Raw genomic sequence first — 15286 nt, forward strand, 5'->3', positions numbered from 1 at the left:
CATTATATAATGCGTTATAATATTGTAATATTTGATGTCTTGGTTGCTGTAACAATTTGACACCATTCAGTATTGGGTTACATACATTTAAGAGAAAAATCACAAAACGGAATTTAATAGTATCTTGCTTTTCGCTCTTTCTACGAGTATACGACACATTATAAGTATAATAACTTGCATTTTTAAGTTAACTATTATTCAGATATTTTTGTATGAACAATATAGTACCTCCTTTTTCGATGTGCTTGGAAAACACAGACTCCAATAAGAATAAGTGATACTAGTAATACTGCTGCGGGCACTCCAATCAGGTACGGAATATTGTCTGAAACAATTATGTTCAAATAAAAATATTATCTCGGTTATTGACTCGGTTAAAACATGAAATATTGAGATAACGAACAGTATATAAAGCTCAGAAGACAATTGAAACCATACAAATCGGGAGAAAAACAAACACGGACCTTTAAAACATCAGAGGTGGGTTCAGGCGCCATGGAGGAGTAAGCTAACACTGTCGACCTGTCAAACCCACCGTGTGCTCCTTTGTCATGGTGGGATCAACGGAAAACCCTGCAGACAATTTTGTATGTATATAATGATCTAAGAATTATTTTGAAACTTTCACTCAGCATACGATTTAATTATAGATGTGAAGTACTATCACTCTATCGACCACAGAACGTGCGAAATAATGACTTCAACTTGATTTTTCTTCTTCCATTTACAGATGAATTGACAAGAGATAAGGAAACATTAGCAGTGGCTATGGTTAGGTATTAGGGGAACTAAAATTATTTTCTAAAACAAATGATGACTTTTGGACTTTTGCGAGAAGCGCTGAATTTATGGTTTATTTTTACACTTGGAAAGTATAAGGAAGTCTTCCTTGCAATATACTGTAGATTCCTAATTAAACGCATGGAATTAATTATCGCGTAATTTCGCGAGAAGCACCACAAGCAAAATAAAATTACTCGCCTTTATTTTTATAATGCTGAAATCTATGTAAAATCTCTTCATCAAGCGCCCATTCGCGAAATATTATTCTCGCGATTTGACATTGAAGAGCCCATTCGCGATAATAAGTACTCGCGAAAAATAAGGAATCTACAGTAAATTATAAATCACAAAAGTTCAAAAGATGTCGTTAGTTCTAAATGTCGAATTGAAAACAACAAGTATTTTCTTCTTTTCATATGAAGCAGGATTAATTCAAAAACTTCATATAAGAAAAAATCCCTTCATGTGGCCTTTAATCAACATTATTATATATCGACAGCCTTAGTTTATCTATTAACAATATTCATTTTCATTTCTCTGTTATTTTGATTTTTTTTGAGCTCGAAATAAAAGATATCTCAGAGTTCACACATCTACTTCATTTTTAGATACATGTAACGTTATTTGAATATTTTACTAGAAAAAAAGAGTTAATAGTACCAAACAACAAAACTATCTATTATAAAGACAAATGTTGACTGACATCTTGCACATACATGTACATTGTTTTACCATCATTTTCAATACATTAGGGATTTTTTCGTTTTCCCTATCATGACAAAGAACAAACCATGCTGCATGGAATGCCTACTCTTCCATGTTATCTGATCAAAACTCTGATGTTTTAGCGGCCATTGTTCTGCTTCAAACATATGTATTGTTTCAATTGAATTTTTTGGAATCTGTATCGTTTTGGTCAAAGACTCATATATAGAACCATAATGCTTCAGTTCTGCAGCTAGATTGGTGTTCGTTATCTTCAATACTTATCCAAATGACAAAGCAACAAGAAGCTTCCAAATCCGCACATTATGATCTCAGTCATATTACCCTCAAACCACGACGCGCCCTGTATCGTCGATATTGATGACGTAGTTGATTGGGATGACGTTGATGAGGAAGGGGGTGACGTTGGCTCCGGAGTAAATTGTGAATCACAACCTATTTGTACATGTATAATAAATGAAGAGGCTTTACATATTAAGGTAAAAAGCTCTGTGTGGTAAGTTGAAGAAATTCAAGACGAAAATTAAACGTCTTTAGTACTTAAGTATCTGTAGCTTAATTATGAATACTAATTTACGTTGTAATTTGACTGTTTAAGGCTTATGTTGAAGAGAAATTAAATTGAACACATGTAATTGTAAAGATTTTTTAAAATTACATGTAATTTTAATTTTTGAGTTTTTATAATATAACTTTAAAAAAGGCCTTATCTACCTTTCTGGTTGCAGAAGTTTCCTGTCGGGGAGACGAGTTTGACATTATCCAGTCCAATGATGTCTGCCAGAGAACTGTCTGTTCTACCTGTTGTTCCGAGGAATAGGATCTACAACAAAGTCATCATACTCAGTGTCAGTAATCAAAATTTGTGTACCAGAGATGCTACCTCTAACAAACGCCATTTTTTCAAATTTATGTCAAAACAGTAAAAAGGATACTGTATAATGATTATTCATTCCCTTATTTTAAAAGAGTCTCAATACATTTCGAGAAAAAAGTCCCAATACTTGTACACAAAAGAAATAAAAGAGTTCGGTTGTAGTACACATTTGAAATTTTAACTCCTATTTTAAAATACTAGTACACAATTTCACTGTGTTCTCATTATAAATTTTAATGTAATTGATAAGCAATCAAATCTTACGCTGCTATTTTCTTTTGAGGTTACATTAACTGCGGCACAGTTCCACGTTAATCCTTGTTCCCTCTCCACTTTCCAGATTACTTCTAAAGAATCTTTCCATTTTACCTCCAGTTTCTCTATATGTGAACCCTTCATGTGATAATTAAATAACAGACAGTACGTTTTTGCTCCTGTAATGTTACCAATCTCCAGAGTGGCTGTGGCATTAAATCCGATCTCATTTCCGTGGGAATAAATATAATATCCTGGTGTATATATAATAAAAAAGAGTTTTTAAGTCCTTTCCTTCTTGCTTCTAGTTTACTAAGATAAAAGATTAGATGTTGTTCTCTTAAAGCGTATATAATACAAAATAATGGCAGAAGTTGACATACTTCCTGTGTAGGCTTCGTCCGGTCCTGTTTGATCTAATGGCGACTTAAATTCATATCTAATCCATTTCCGGTTTGTCCAACCACAAAACCCGTCCTCAAAATCACAGCTTGTGAAGACATTTCCTTAAAAGACAGATTAATATTAGTGCAAAACTATAGCCAAGAATGTTTGATTCTCACAAACCCTTGGGCATGGTGTCCGTGTCATCAAAAGTCGAGATTGTTTACGTCACATAATCTTGAATCTTATTACGTACGCATATATTGCGTCATCAGCAGAAAAAAACACTATGTTTAGGCCATGGATTTGTGAGGAGAGTAGCTTATCAGAAACATTGGCTATCGAAAATGACAAGTAATAACTTGCTTAACACGATCCAGGTAAAATTAACTTATTTTTGCTCGAATCCCAATTACAAATTATGGTTTGAGTACTATGAAGTGTTAAATACTCACAAAATTTAACTTTCCCTTACCTTTCGTCGACAGAACAAGAGACAGAATGTACAGCAGTTGATAACGACGGTCAGTTTTCATGGCAGAGTTTCACTTCATCGAGGAAGTAAGTCCCAGTTCTGAATTTAAACCATTCTTCTCACAAGTCTCTGACTTATTTGGAAATCATTGAACCGACAGACAACTAAGGACTGCTAAGATTTAAATACCAACCCCTGTCTGTGTGTGTACTCAAATGACTCCCAACACGATCAAAAAAGTTAATGAATGTATGAAAAACTTAACGTAAAAAGACTTTGCATGATAATTCGTTTAAATTCTATGAACAGATCTTTTTCAGATGAACATTCTTAATGTGTGAATTGAGATTGAAAATATGTTTGACATTAAAAAGATCATGCTTATAAATATTAAATCAACATGTAAAGTGGTAAGACAGGTTGTTAAACTGTAAAATTAAAAGACCTTTCTATTCATTTGTTGTTCCTGTCTCACAATATTATTTTCCAGGTAAAATAAAAGTATGAGGACCGGACAATTTAGAGAGAAGGTGAGAAACTGAAAACATGTATCTCCTTGTAACTTGTCTTGAAAATATAAATAGTTTGTATATTTCTTTTATTAAAAAGTCTCTAAATAAAACAAACCATTCGTTTTACTACATGTTGAGCAACAAATAATTCAATTGAATAAGAAAGTAACATATGAAAAATGCATAAAAATACAAATAAAATAATTGTATAACTTCTTGTAAACATATTCTTAAAAGGATTATAATTTTTGTGAATACGAATCGTTTTAGGTACAACTAAACGTCAGTGTAATCTCGGTAGGAATCCCGACTAAGGGGTTTGGAGGATCCGTCAAAATTCCCAGATACCCTGTAAATTTCCCGGCGCTTCCCATCTGGTTTAAACCTACAGAAAGAAAAGAATATCTTATTATTAAAAACTCAATTCATTAAAGGTAAATTCTAAGTTCTAAAATTTTCTTTCATTTTTATGATTTTTAAGAATACTTTCATTCTGTTGCTTAAGTAAATATGTTCTAAAATAACGCAGCAAAGTGAAAATGTCTACACTATTCAATTTTTGTGAAGATTTGAGATAACTGACTTTTTATGTTTTTGTGTCTGCAAACAAATCAGATTATTTCATTATTATGTTTAGTCTAAAAATTGCATGCTTTTGTTCTCTTATCATGTAAATTTTGAATTTACTAGTTGGAGAAAAATGCAGAATATAACAGTTATCATGCAAATTTTGTATTTCCTCCACCTGAAAATTTAAGGACAAACTTTGATCCACTTATCAATCAAATCTTATTGTAATGAAATACACGAGCGGACTGGTCTTTTTTTTTTAAAATAATTTATAAAATACACACCAGGAACCATTGCGATGGCAGCCTATTGCTATAGCAATCAAGGCAACGCACATTATGGAAACACTTCCGGTGATAATTCCGATAATTTTCAAATCACTGAGATCATCTGTAAACAAAATCATGGAAAAAAGAAATTCTTCTCTAAAAAAATAATATATTAATTATTAAGGAATAAATAAAAACGAATCACACACTTCTTTGATGAAAATATATTTAATATTTTCAAGTACATGATACATACTTTTCAAATATGATAATTGAGAAATTTAAAGCTTTACATCGACTTTAATCTCTATTTTTGGTTTTAAACCTTCAGATTTACCTAGACGTTTCTTAACTTGAGGCATGCTCCACCTACGAATATTTTTTTTTCAAAGAGTGGTCTTCTCACAAATAAGTTGATGATACAAGAGAATGAACAAAGACCCTGTGTGTAAAACAACTCGTCATGAGGTCGAATGTTGATTCAAGTTTTTTTTTAAAAAAAATTAGGGCATAACTGTATTTTCAAAATGAAAAAGGCCAGATTGTTTTTTCTTTGTTTCTTTGAATGCCTACTCTCCAATGGAACCTGATAGTGCATTTCTACCTTTGAACATTCTGAGAGTTGCTTCTTTTGATCATCCTTTTGACAAATAGTGGTACACATAGACATGGGTCTCATAATCGTTATTTTTTTTCTTCGCTTTTTTGCTTATAAAAACTACTTTTCTATCGTTAAAATAACTTTTTGTAATTAAAATTTATTTTTTTTTAAATCCTGAATTCGTTTGCCCAGGTGTGTCCATAATAATATAGACTCTGCTTTACCCGTGGTCGTGTCTAATGTTGTTGTACCCTCAGTCGAAGTCTCTACTGCTGTGGTGAATGCAATTGAAGACACACTACTTGAAACTGAATAAAATAAGGTTTACTTGAAAACAGTTTCGAGTCTCTTTCTTAGTATGAAGAATATAACAAATCAATTATAAACTGTTTCTAATTACTTTTGCGTTTGTTTCTATGTGATGCAGTAGATATATCCTCACTATCAATACCAAAGAAAACAAACTAACATTGTAATAAGTTAAAGTGTCATTCCAATGTATAGTCTTTCGATCATAATATTTAAATTTGTTTAATTCTGTCACCTGCGACGTCTGTAGTTATGTCTGTGGAGGATGAAGTGACTGATATTGTTATATTTGGTGAGGAATCTGTTGGAACAGTATGTCTTGTAATGCTCGAAACTATGGAAAACATACATAAAATAAACATGAATTAAAGTTACTGAAATTCAATAAGGAAATACATTATCATAGCAGAAAAGTAGTGTATACCAAAATTTTTGCTTTTGGGAGTCTTTTGAAAGAAAATTAAAAATTATTGATATAGTAATGCAATTAGATATTTACCTTTCTTTACAATATAATTTATGTGTATTAAATTTTTTAAAGTAAAAATTAGTTTTTGCTCTAGCTGCAATTCAATCCAATCGTAAGTTTGTTACAGCTTTTTGATGCTTTTAAAACGTCCCTCTCATCTTCATGTCAAAATATTATTTTGCTACATAATTATATTTTATAAATTAATAGCAGACCCGTTTCACTTTCTGTTGAGTGTAAAGTCGTAGCTCCTTCAGTTGAAGTCTCTAAAGATGGCGTGAATGTTGTATTGGATGTAAATGTTCTACTAAAGCCTAAATTAAAAAATTACAAAATATTTCATTTAATTCATTTTTTTATGAGTATGATTATATTAAATTGATGGGATTTAAACACTTTCCCATATAATTATTACCTGTTGTTCCCTCGGTTGTTTCCTGTGCTACTGAGGTCACCGGGGACGTGGCTGTAGTTCTGTCTCCGCTACTTGAATCTGATTAACAAATAATTCTTTATCAAAACTCAGTAAATTTTTAATACTCCAATCTGACTTTTGTCCTTTATAGCAAAGACAAAAAAATCATTGCAGTCTTTCATAGACAGCTGAAGCAATAGATAGGGAAAATCTTATAACCTGTAATGTCAGTTGTTAGAGGTACGCTTGTGGATGTTTCCGGTGTAGACACGTGTAAATCTGTTGACGATTCTGTTGGTACATACCGTGTTGTGGTATTAGAATCTGGTGATACAGTAAAATCACTTATGAACTTATATATACAAAGACAAATTGAAATGCCTTTAATTTGTTTTGAAAAAAAAATAACAAGGGAAAAAATGTCTTAATTTAATAGTAACAAGTCTAGGGAATTTTACAGACAAATTAAAGATTCCCAAAAGGGTTATACATTATACATTTTTGCTGTAAATTCAAATCCATGTATTTCTGAAGTACTAATTTATAGAAAATGTTAATGTTTATACATGTATAATCACCTAGCAGGGGTTCCGAATAAGCGTAAAAAATACCAGTATTGTTAAATTCACCATGTTGATACAACTGAAATAATGAGAACAATTACTAATTTAATCATATTTTAGACCTACTAAAAATTAAAAATGCAAGCAAGACGTTTGTATTTCAAAGAAAAAAGCATCCAGAGTACTGGGGCGGAATGTAAATAATTGGTCTACTAGATATATAGATATTGAGTAAATGCTGTTTGTCAAAATTTCCTCTGGAAAATGAAGAATCGTGATTAGTATTGTCTTAGAAAACTGAAGCTCGAATGTACGAGTATATAATGTTTAAATAAATATGTCGATATTATTTAAAGAAAGTTTTATTATTTTGGTATATATGTCATGCGTACCTTTATTTCACAGGACTCAGTCAATGGCCCTTTGGCATATAGAAACTGATCATAGAAGTAGTAATACCACTTTGTGTTAGCGAAAACAACAGGCTCAGTTCTAGTGTCCCATTTCCAGGAACTGGGTATTCTGCTAGCAAGAATGACATCTCCATTTGTGTTATATAATTCTGGAACACACATGTATGTTGTAGAGTATATGCATATCGATCATTCATCATACAAAATAGATGTTTGAATGGATACTCACCTAAAAAGTTTTGCTTCATATCTAGATATGAGAACCAGAATTGAATGTTGTAGGTTCCAACAGGTAAAAGGACAAGAGTTCGACGATCACCTGATTTAAACAACACAGAAAAAGGATTTAAAATCTTTAAAATAATTTCAGAATTTAACAAAATGTTGAAACTGTATGATACTTTACCTTGACTTTGTTGTTTAATGTCAATTCCTGAGGTAACTGTACATGTAGAGTTTTCTCCACCACATACACCACATTCATCCAGAACCTTTCCATTCAGCCGATCATCGCATCCAAACCTCTGATTAATACAGGGATATTGACTGTATAATATATTGTCACTTACATACCAGAAATTTAGAGCATTTATTTGTTTTTTTATTATTTGTTCTGTTTTGGGTTTGTTTTGTTTCTTATCTTTTCCCCCCAATTTTTATACATATATTAATTTTCAACAATATTTTTCTTTTTAAAAGAATTTTTTTTCAAATGATATAGCAGTGTTAATCGTGGCTGATTTTTACGAGCAAAACACCAACAAATTTAGAATTTTGCAGTTTCTACTCATTATTTTGCAATCTCTAAGCTAAGAAGTTGAAGTTAATGATTCGAATTTTGCCTTGATGGTTTCATAATATTACTAGTATTCTGAATGATTAGCGTATCAATATCGGTATCTGAAAGAGGCAGGAAAATTCGAACAATTTTGCGGAAGTGAGTAAAAGAATCATGGAAAAAAAAAGATACAAAATTGACCCCACAATAAGTTTTGGAAAAAATTGCTTTTCGATTCAGTGTAAAATGTAAAAAGTAATAAAGACTCATAAAGAACTTATATATAATCATTATAATGTAGATTTCATCTACCTGACACAAGCCATCCAGACACATGTAGTAGGACCCCGAGTTTCGTGGCCAGTTGTTTAAATCCCAGACACTTGACCCCCCTACACATGCCACTCCGTCAGGCATAAACCCAAATCTGGTAAACGTGGGGATCGTGTGACCAGGGGCGGGGTGACAGGTCACCTCACACTGGCCATCAGCTGTTAATGGTTAAAAAGGAATATTTACTGTACTTGTGCTGTTGTGGTAACATACCGTAGTCACTATAGATTTTAGGTAATTACTTACAGAATACTTCAGCAGAATGGAATAGGAATATATACACAGATATTTACCTGTATCGGAGTACCTTGCCCCCGTCTCGTTGTACAGGTCGGGGTTGATGACATTGTTGTCCCTCAGTCTTGTACAAGTTTCCCCAGCACGCTGGTTCCTCAGAATTGTCTGGTCAGAGCTGTCACCGGGACAGGGCTAAAAGAATACACAGAAGACTTTCCTTAAATCAGACTAGTTTATCAAGTCAGTATTGTCAATTTCAATTGAAGGTCACTTCAAATATTCTTCTGGCGGAACAAAAACTGTCTTGCACAATTTCATCCCATTCAAATTTTGAAAGAACTTATTTTCTTTTGTTACCTTTGTGCTACATGTAACTGCTTCGTACGCATCTCCATCGCAACCGTCAAAGTTTATAGGACTGCAAAAGATAGTGTTTCAAATGAATTCTTCAATCCAATAGTGGATCCTAGTTATTTGAAACCCTTCATTTTCCGGACCACCTAATTTCAGTTATCCAGACGCTTCATTTATCTGGACGATATTGTTGAAATTATTCAATTTCATGTAAGATTCAGAATTAACTTGAAAAAGCCTGTATCTTAGATACTCACGCTGGGTTGTCGCACTTCCTTATTCTGTAGTTGATGCCCCGCCCACAAGTTCTGGTACACCCTGTCCATGACCCCCACTGACTCCACCCTCCCTCACGCTTCACTAGGCTGCTTAGTTTGGCACTTGAGGCGTCAGCACAGTCCGTCCTATGGCAAATCTATAATATTAAGTTTTTCTTCAAATACATTAATTAAATATATCGTGACATAAAATATACCACTTCAGTCAATCTATTCTTTTTAAATGGCTTGATGGTACCTTATTTTCCTCACAATACATTCCAAATACAGAGGTAGTTTCTTTGAACATTTGACCATAATTGACTTGGAGGCGGTTGTGATTGGCACAGCTGAACATGAGACAGACCTAGATTTAAGAAAAGGTAATCAAAATTACGGTTTATCAAGGTAAAAGAAATCAATGAATGGAAAATTCTAAAATAATATCGAATTTAGCTCTTACCCCAAGTTTTGGAAATTTACGAAAACGATAACCAGCACCGTACTTCAGTTCACACACTTGATCAGGGGAATACCTCTGTCCTATTAATAAAATATTGAATTAAAAACGTGAAAATAATTCCATAAATATTACGATATTGTGACTAAAAAGTATTCCGAAATATGATTTTGTGGAGCAATTAGGAATCCAAGTCTAATCTTAAAATGTTTTGAAAGACAGTGACCGAGCTACCTGGTATAGCTGGAACCAGACTTTGGTTCACTATATTCTGTGGGACTTCCTCTGGCGGAATATTTTCTTCCCATAAACAATCTTTATTAACTGAACTTGAAAAAGAAATGATAAATTATAAATTAAACTGAAGGTAATTTCTTGAAGTTATTCATGTTATATGAATAGTTCTTCTGACTTTGTTCCCAAAGCTCAAAAAGAAAACCATACACTGCACATGGATTAAAGAATGAAGAGTTTCATTTGGTTGTTCAGTTAACGTACTTTAACAATCTGGCCATGTCAAATTTACTGCAGGTGCTCCAACCAGTGCCATATCCTCCCATTAACCCTACGTCATTTCCGCTGCATCCCCGATCAGCATCGTGGTACATTCCCATTCTGTATCAAATCAATTTAAAACACGAATAAAACAATCTAAAAAAAAAGACTCTTCCTATTCAGATTTTACATTTCAGAAGAGAATATTTTCAAGTTGTTTATATATTTTTGATATTTTACGATATATTGAATGATATTTATAACATAATTACAGGTGACCGATCTCGTGAGCGGTAGCCGCGAAGCTGGCGGCCCCTGTTGATGTATCCACACCACAGCTGTATCTCGGGTTACATACAGAGTTCTGGTAAGCTCGGCCAGTGACATCCAAATCTGACAAACTGTCAAAATATCTAAACCTGACAAACTTTCAAAATAGTCAGAAGAAATCACCTTCCTTCATTTTTGGTTCTCTTTCATTTGAAATAAAAATAATTCTTCCAGAATATAAACGGCTTACTAGTATTAAGTCTAAGCAGATAATCTTACCCTACATGCATATAACGAATGTCGTACAAGCCATCATTTAATGTTCCCAAGCAGAAGTCGGAAAGAACATCACCAAGTCGAGTTGCGGAAGAATTATACCATGTCTAAAAATTAATTTATGAGATTTCAAAGTCCTCATTGGTATCAAAATCCTGCGATCTTTATGTAAAATGTATTGACACCTTGTGAATTTGAGCCCTATCCTTACATTATTTCCTTTACTTCTTCTACAGAGACAAACAATGCCAAACTACTGTCTTATTTAGTTCAATAAACTAATATCATAATGTATGAAAATAAAAATTAAAATCTTTCATATAATTAGAATGAACAGAAATCAAGGATTAAGAACCATACCGGGTTTGTTTCGAAGAAATGAACTTTTTTCAACAACAGTCGAACGTTAAATCCCAAACTGTCACTCCTTGACCATTCCATCTGAACCTATAATCAAAGATTTTGTATACTTTTACGTGACTATGCTTTCATTCTAACATAGGAAATTTCTTATTCATAACCTAACTTATTCAAAATCCTACCACATCTAAACATGAAATATATAATATAATATGATATGATATTATGCTTCCTGTCAGTTTGTCTCTATATAACTCATACCCTACTATTCTCGCATAGTGGTCTAAGGATTTATATAGCGTAAACATACTATGCCGAAAGAGTCCACGGCTTTATTCACTGAATAAAATTCTTCAATGCACACGCCGGGGATCGAACTCACGACCATAAGATAGTCAGTGCGATGCCTTATCGATTACGCCACAGAGACGATCACTGACTGATGGAATTTTATTAAATATATAAACTTAATTTAAACAATTGACACAAGAAGGAAAAAATAGACAAATATTATTTGAAAACAGTTATATTATTCTGAGGAACCTTAGATTAATATATACAACAAAGTTTCAAACTAATTACATACAGATCGTTATAGATGAACTGATTTCATAGGGTCATTAAAACGCTTTTTTATATGACGCTTGATTGAAGGATGTAAAAGAAAATTATCAATGAGAATCGACGTATGCAAACAAATAAGTCTTACTAACAAAACAGAAAATAAAGATGAGTTGCTTTGGGACAGAAAATCACGACTTATTTAGAGAAAATACTAGTAACCAAAATAACTAAGTATGCAACCAATTTTAGCATGAAGATATTGAATGAGTTCTTGCAAGTGCGCTGTGTTTGCACCGATATTTTCAGGAAAAAGTCAAATGGATTGCCGCATAAATAATTACAACAGTCAGCATAATAATAACAATAGTGTTGCATTATGCATGTACTATGCCTAAATAGTAGGCAGGGTTTGACACATAGTGCACTCGCCTCCGGCGCGTGCACCATGTGTCAAACCCTGCCTACTATTTAGGCATAGTACATGCATAATGCAACACTATTATATAAGTAATATATAGATAATATAATATATACATAAAATATTCATATAAGCATGTATACATACAGCGTAATACTTGAGTAAAATGTGTCGAAGTCTTTGAGAGAAATCTGTGACCAGCATGGTTTTTGTGAAGGCAGCGTCCGTGTAAACCGCCAGCTCTATCGTTATATTCTGTGACGGCACTGAACGTCTGCGTCTATCATTGGGTCCAATCAAGTTCTCTACAATTGTTTATTTGAAGTGAAAAAATAATTTAGACAATAGAAACCACAGTCACTTTTATTAAAATAAATTTTTTTTAAAGGTTTAAAACATTAACAGCATTAAATCACATGACTTTATGCAACCATTCTTTACGATAATTAAAGAGAAGGCTTTTTGACATTATAGTCAACTGCTTTCAGAAATATTAGAACAAGCAGATTTTATTCAAAATCTTTTTCATGAGAAGAAGAAAATATTTGTTGTGGCCTTTAATTAACAATTAGATTTTAACTATAGTATATCGTCGAAGTTTTGTCTATTACTCAGTTTGCCCAAAAGAATGTATTACGAAATAAAAGATAAATCAAATGAAAACGTCCACTGTTTGTTATATTCATCTTTTACATTTCAATCTATGAAAGTCTTTTTGATCCCTTAGATTAATAATTAAGTCAACCTGATGGACTGCCGAATTTTATCATAGTTTATGTTCCAGTCATACCTGCCAGAGACTCATAGGAAATAGGAGTTACGTCATCCGATTGACGTCCAACAATAACTTTCATAACGTTAGCAGAGGACTCGGGTAAAATTTCTAGATACAATGTAAGTCTTTCAGTTCGAACAATTCCAACCTAAAATACAATTTCATATCATGTCAAACATATTCCAAAAAGAAAAAAAGCTCAAACTACATGTATTTTGCAAATGTCCTTTTAACCACTACGTCTCTTCACCATAATACACCAACTTTTAATTATAAGCATAGTAAAGTACTCACCAAATTATCACAGATAGACATGATGGCTATACCCTGATGTGACGTCACACTTCCGGTGAGAAAGCAGTCTGGGTGAGGATCTGTCCACCGCTGAGTTGATTCATTTCTCCAGGTAAGAATCTCGGCGGACGGGTGCAAAATTGGCTGTGATTTGCTCAATTCTAGGTTATACTTTTCCGAAGCATACGTGAAGGCCACATGAACCGGTTCCTTAGAGTGCGTTGTCTCTGCATCTCTTTTATCTCTTTCCCTTTTATTAAAAAAAATTGCTTTAACCCATAAATTTTTGCACCAACATTACGTATACTTATGTCATTGGTTTTAATAAATATTTCCCTACTTTTAGGTGATGTTTTATCACAAGCACCTGTGTTATTTTATTACCGAAATAGGTCAGAGTCATGATGAAACGTTGTGTATTCTAGGTCTAGGAGTCCACGATCCTTCAATTTTGACAATAAAATGTCACTCAGGGTACTGGATGTTAAGACCTACAATGGATTCAGTGACAAAAGACATTTCAGTCTCATGCATGTTTCATATTGGGTGTTTTACAAGATAAACACACTAATAGCATAATTATCTGTAGAAACTTCATTTACAGAAAATGTGCAATTGGATAAAATAGCAATATACACTGTGAAAGATAAAACACTCAATATAGCATAGCCTTATATTTATTAGTTGTGATCAAAATTAGTTATGAAACATCATAGTAAGTTATTTCACATGTATCCAACCATACTGTATACTGCAAGCTACAGCGTATAAAAAATATTTGTAGTCATTTAATTTGTAAAAAAAAAAATGATTTCTTTATTAAACAAGCCATTACAATGACCAGGTGCAATGTAATAAGATAAGCAAATAAAAGGAATTACGGTGAACTATAAGGCGGCGAGACAGAAAAATGATCTTAGATTTGCAACAAAATTAAACTTTCAAAAAAAAAAAAAAACCCTCGATTGACGTTTATAAAATGAAAATTATTAATGATGTACAGTTTATGGATACAAATTAATCTCTGATATATTATTTTCTTTCCCACGTAATTTTCGTGGTTTAGTCTACATTTGAATACATGGTTGAATTTGTTCGAATTTCAAAAGACCTGAATACATCTCCTCATTTTCAGTTCCAAAGAAACGTCGACGATTCTATAGAGTATTGATCCCTGATACAGGTTCTGTGTTAACCGTCCAGGTAGAAGGGATTAATAGAACGTATTCCTGTATGGCTAGACTCCAATACAGCATTGAAAAATACTAAAGATCGAAAAATGTTAAATATTTTTACCATGTTAATGTCCTTTGTAAGATGTTCTGGGCCATTTGGCATATGTCATTTATGCGACATAATTTTAATATTTTCCCTACCCCATATATTCAGAGGTTATTCATAAATAGAAAACGCCTTTCGCTAACCTCTTCAATTAATGTATAACAAAAGGGAATATACACTAAATGGTATTTTGTAAACATATTCATAAATGCAATATACTTGATAGAGTATTGTTTTACATAGATTTTTAACTACTATAACAGGTAAGTATTAAATAAGTCCTGTTATACTTACATTTTCTATCCAAATCAATACAAGCAAATGCCTTGATACAAGAAGGAATACCATTTCATCACCAGCAGATAAATTATGTCTTGTTAAAATATACCCTTCTACTCACGAACTCAATTCTCGGCCATAGCATTTCAGAATTTATCATCATATATTTCCGTTTATCTAAAAGGAATCGCATCTCTTCTAAAACTGGAAATTCTTGCAATCATTTTTACAAAC

At 32.7% G+C, this 15286-nt stretch overlaps 2 protein-coding genes across 2 annotated transcripts; both read right to left on the reverse strand.

The window, feature by feature from the left end:
• Positions 1 to 194: 194 nt before the first annotated feature.
• Positions 195 to 3697, reverse strand: LOC134267056 (MAM and LDL-receptor class A domain-containing protein 2-like). Its single transcript, XM_062749279.1, has 6 exons — positions 3501 to 3697; positions 3025 to 3147; positions 2651 to 2895; positions 2224 to 2332; positions 1834 to 1944; positions 195 to 325 (listed from the first exon to the last, which is right to left on the reverse strand). Exons 1-6 carry the CDS (start codon positions 3559 to 3561, stop codon positions 195 to 197), a joined length of 780 nt encoding a protein of 259 aa, XP_062605263.1. The 5' UTR covers positions 3562 to 3697.
• A 419-nt stretch (positions 3698 to 4116) lies between these two features.
• On the reverse strand, positions 4117 to 14830 carry LOC134267058 (A disintegrin and metalloproteinase with thrombospondin motifs 14-like). The gene is made up of 26 exons (XM_062749280.1): positions 14789 to 14830; positions 13877 to 13983; positions 13493 to 13742; positions 13214 to 13346; positions 12571 to 12728; positions 11442 to 11528; positions 11085 to 11188; positions 10808 to 10936; positions 10539 to 10655; positions 10275 to 10369; positions 10044 to 10123; positions 9840 to 9947; positions 9581 to 9738; positions 9327 to 9387; positions 9026 to 9161; positions 8712 to 8890; positions 8028 to 8145; positions 7851 to 7940; positions 7601 to 7770; positions 7224 to 7287; positions 6865 to 6969; positions 6646 to 6723; positions 6446 to 6544; positions 5677 to 5760; positions 4867 to 4972; positions 4117 to 4397 (listed from the first exon to the last, which is right to left on the reverse strand). The coding sequence occupies exons 1-26, from the start codon at positions 14828 to 14830 to the stop codon at positions 4289 to 4291; spliced, it is 2967 nt and encodes a 988-aa protein (XP_062605264.1). The 3' UTR covers positions 4117 to 4288.
• Between the last annotated feature and the right edge of the window lie 456 nt (positions 14831 to 15286).

Source organism: Saccostrea cucullata, unplaced genomic scaffold (assembly GCF_032062105.1).
Source record: "Saccostrea cucullata isolate Sc308-1 unplaced genomic scaffold, CSIRO_AGI_Scuc_v1 ctg10019, whole genome shotgun sequence".
Lineage (NCBI taxonomy): Eukaryota > Metazoa > Mollusca > Bivalvia > Ostreida > Ostreidae > Saccostrea > Saccostrea cuccullata.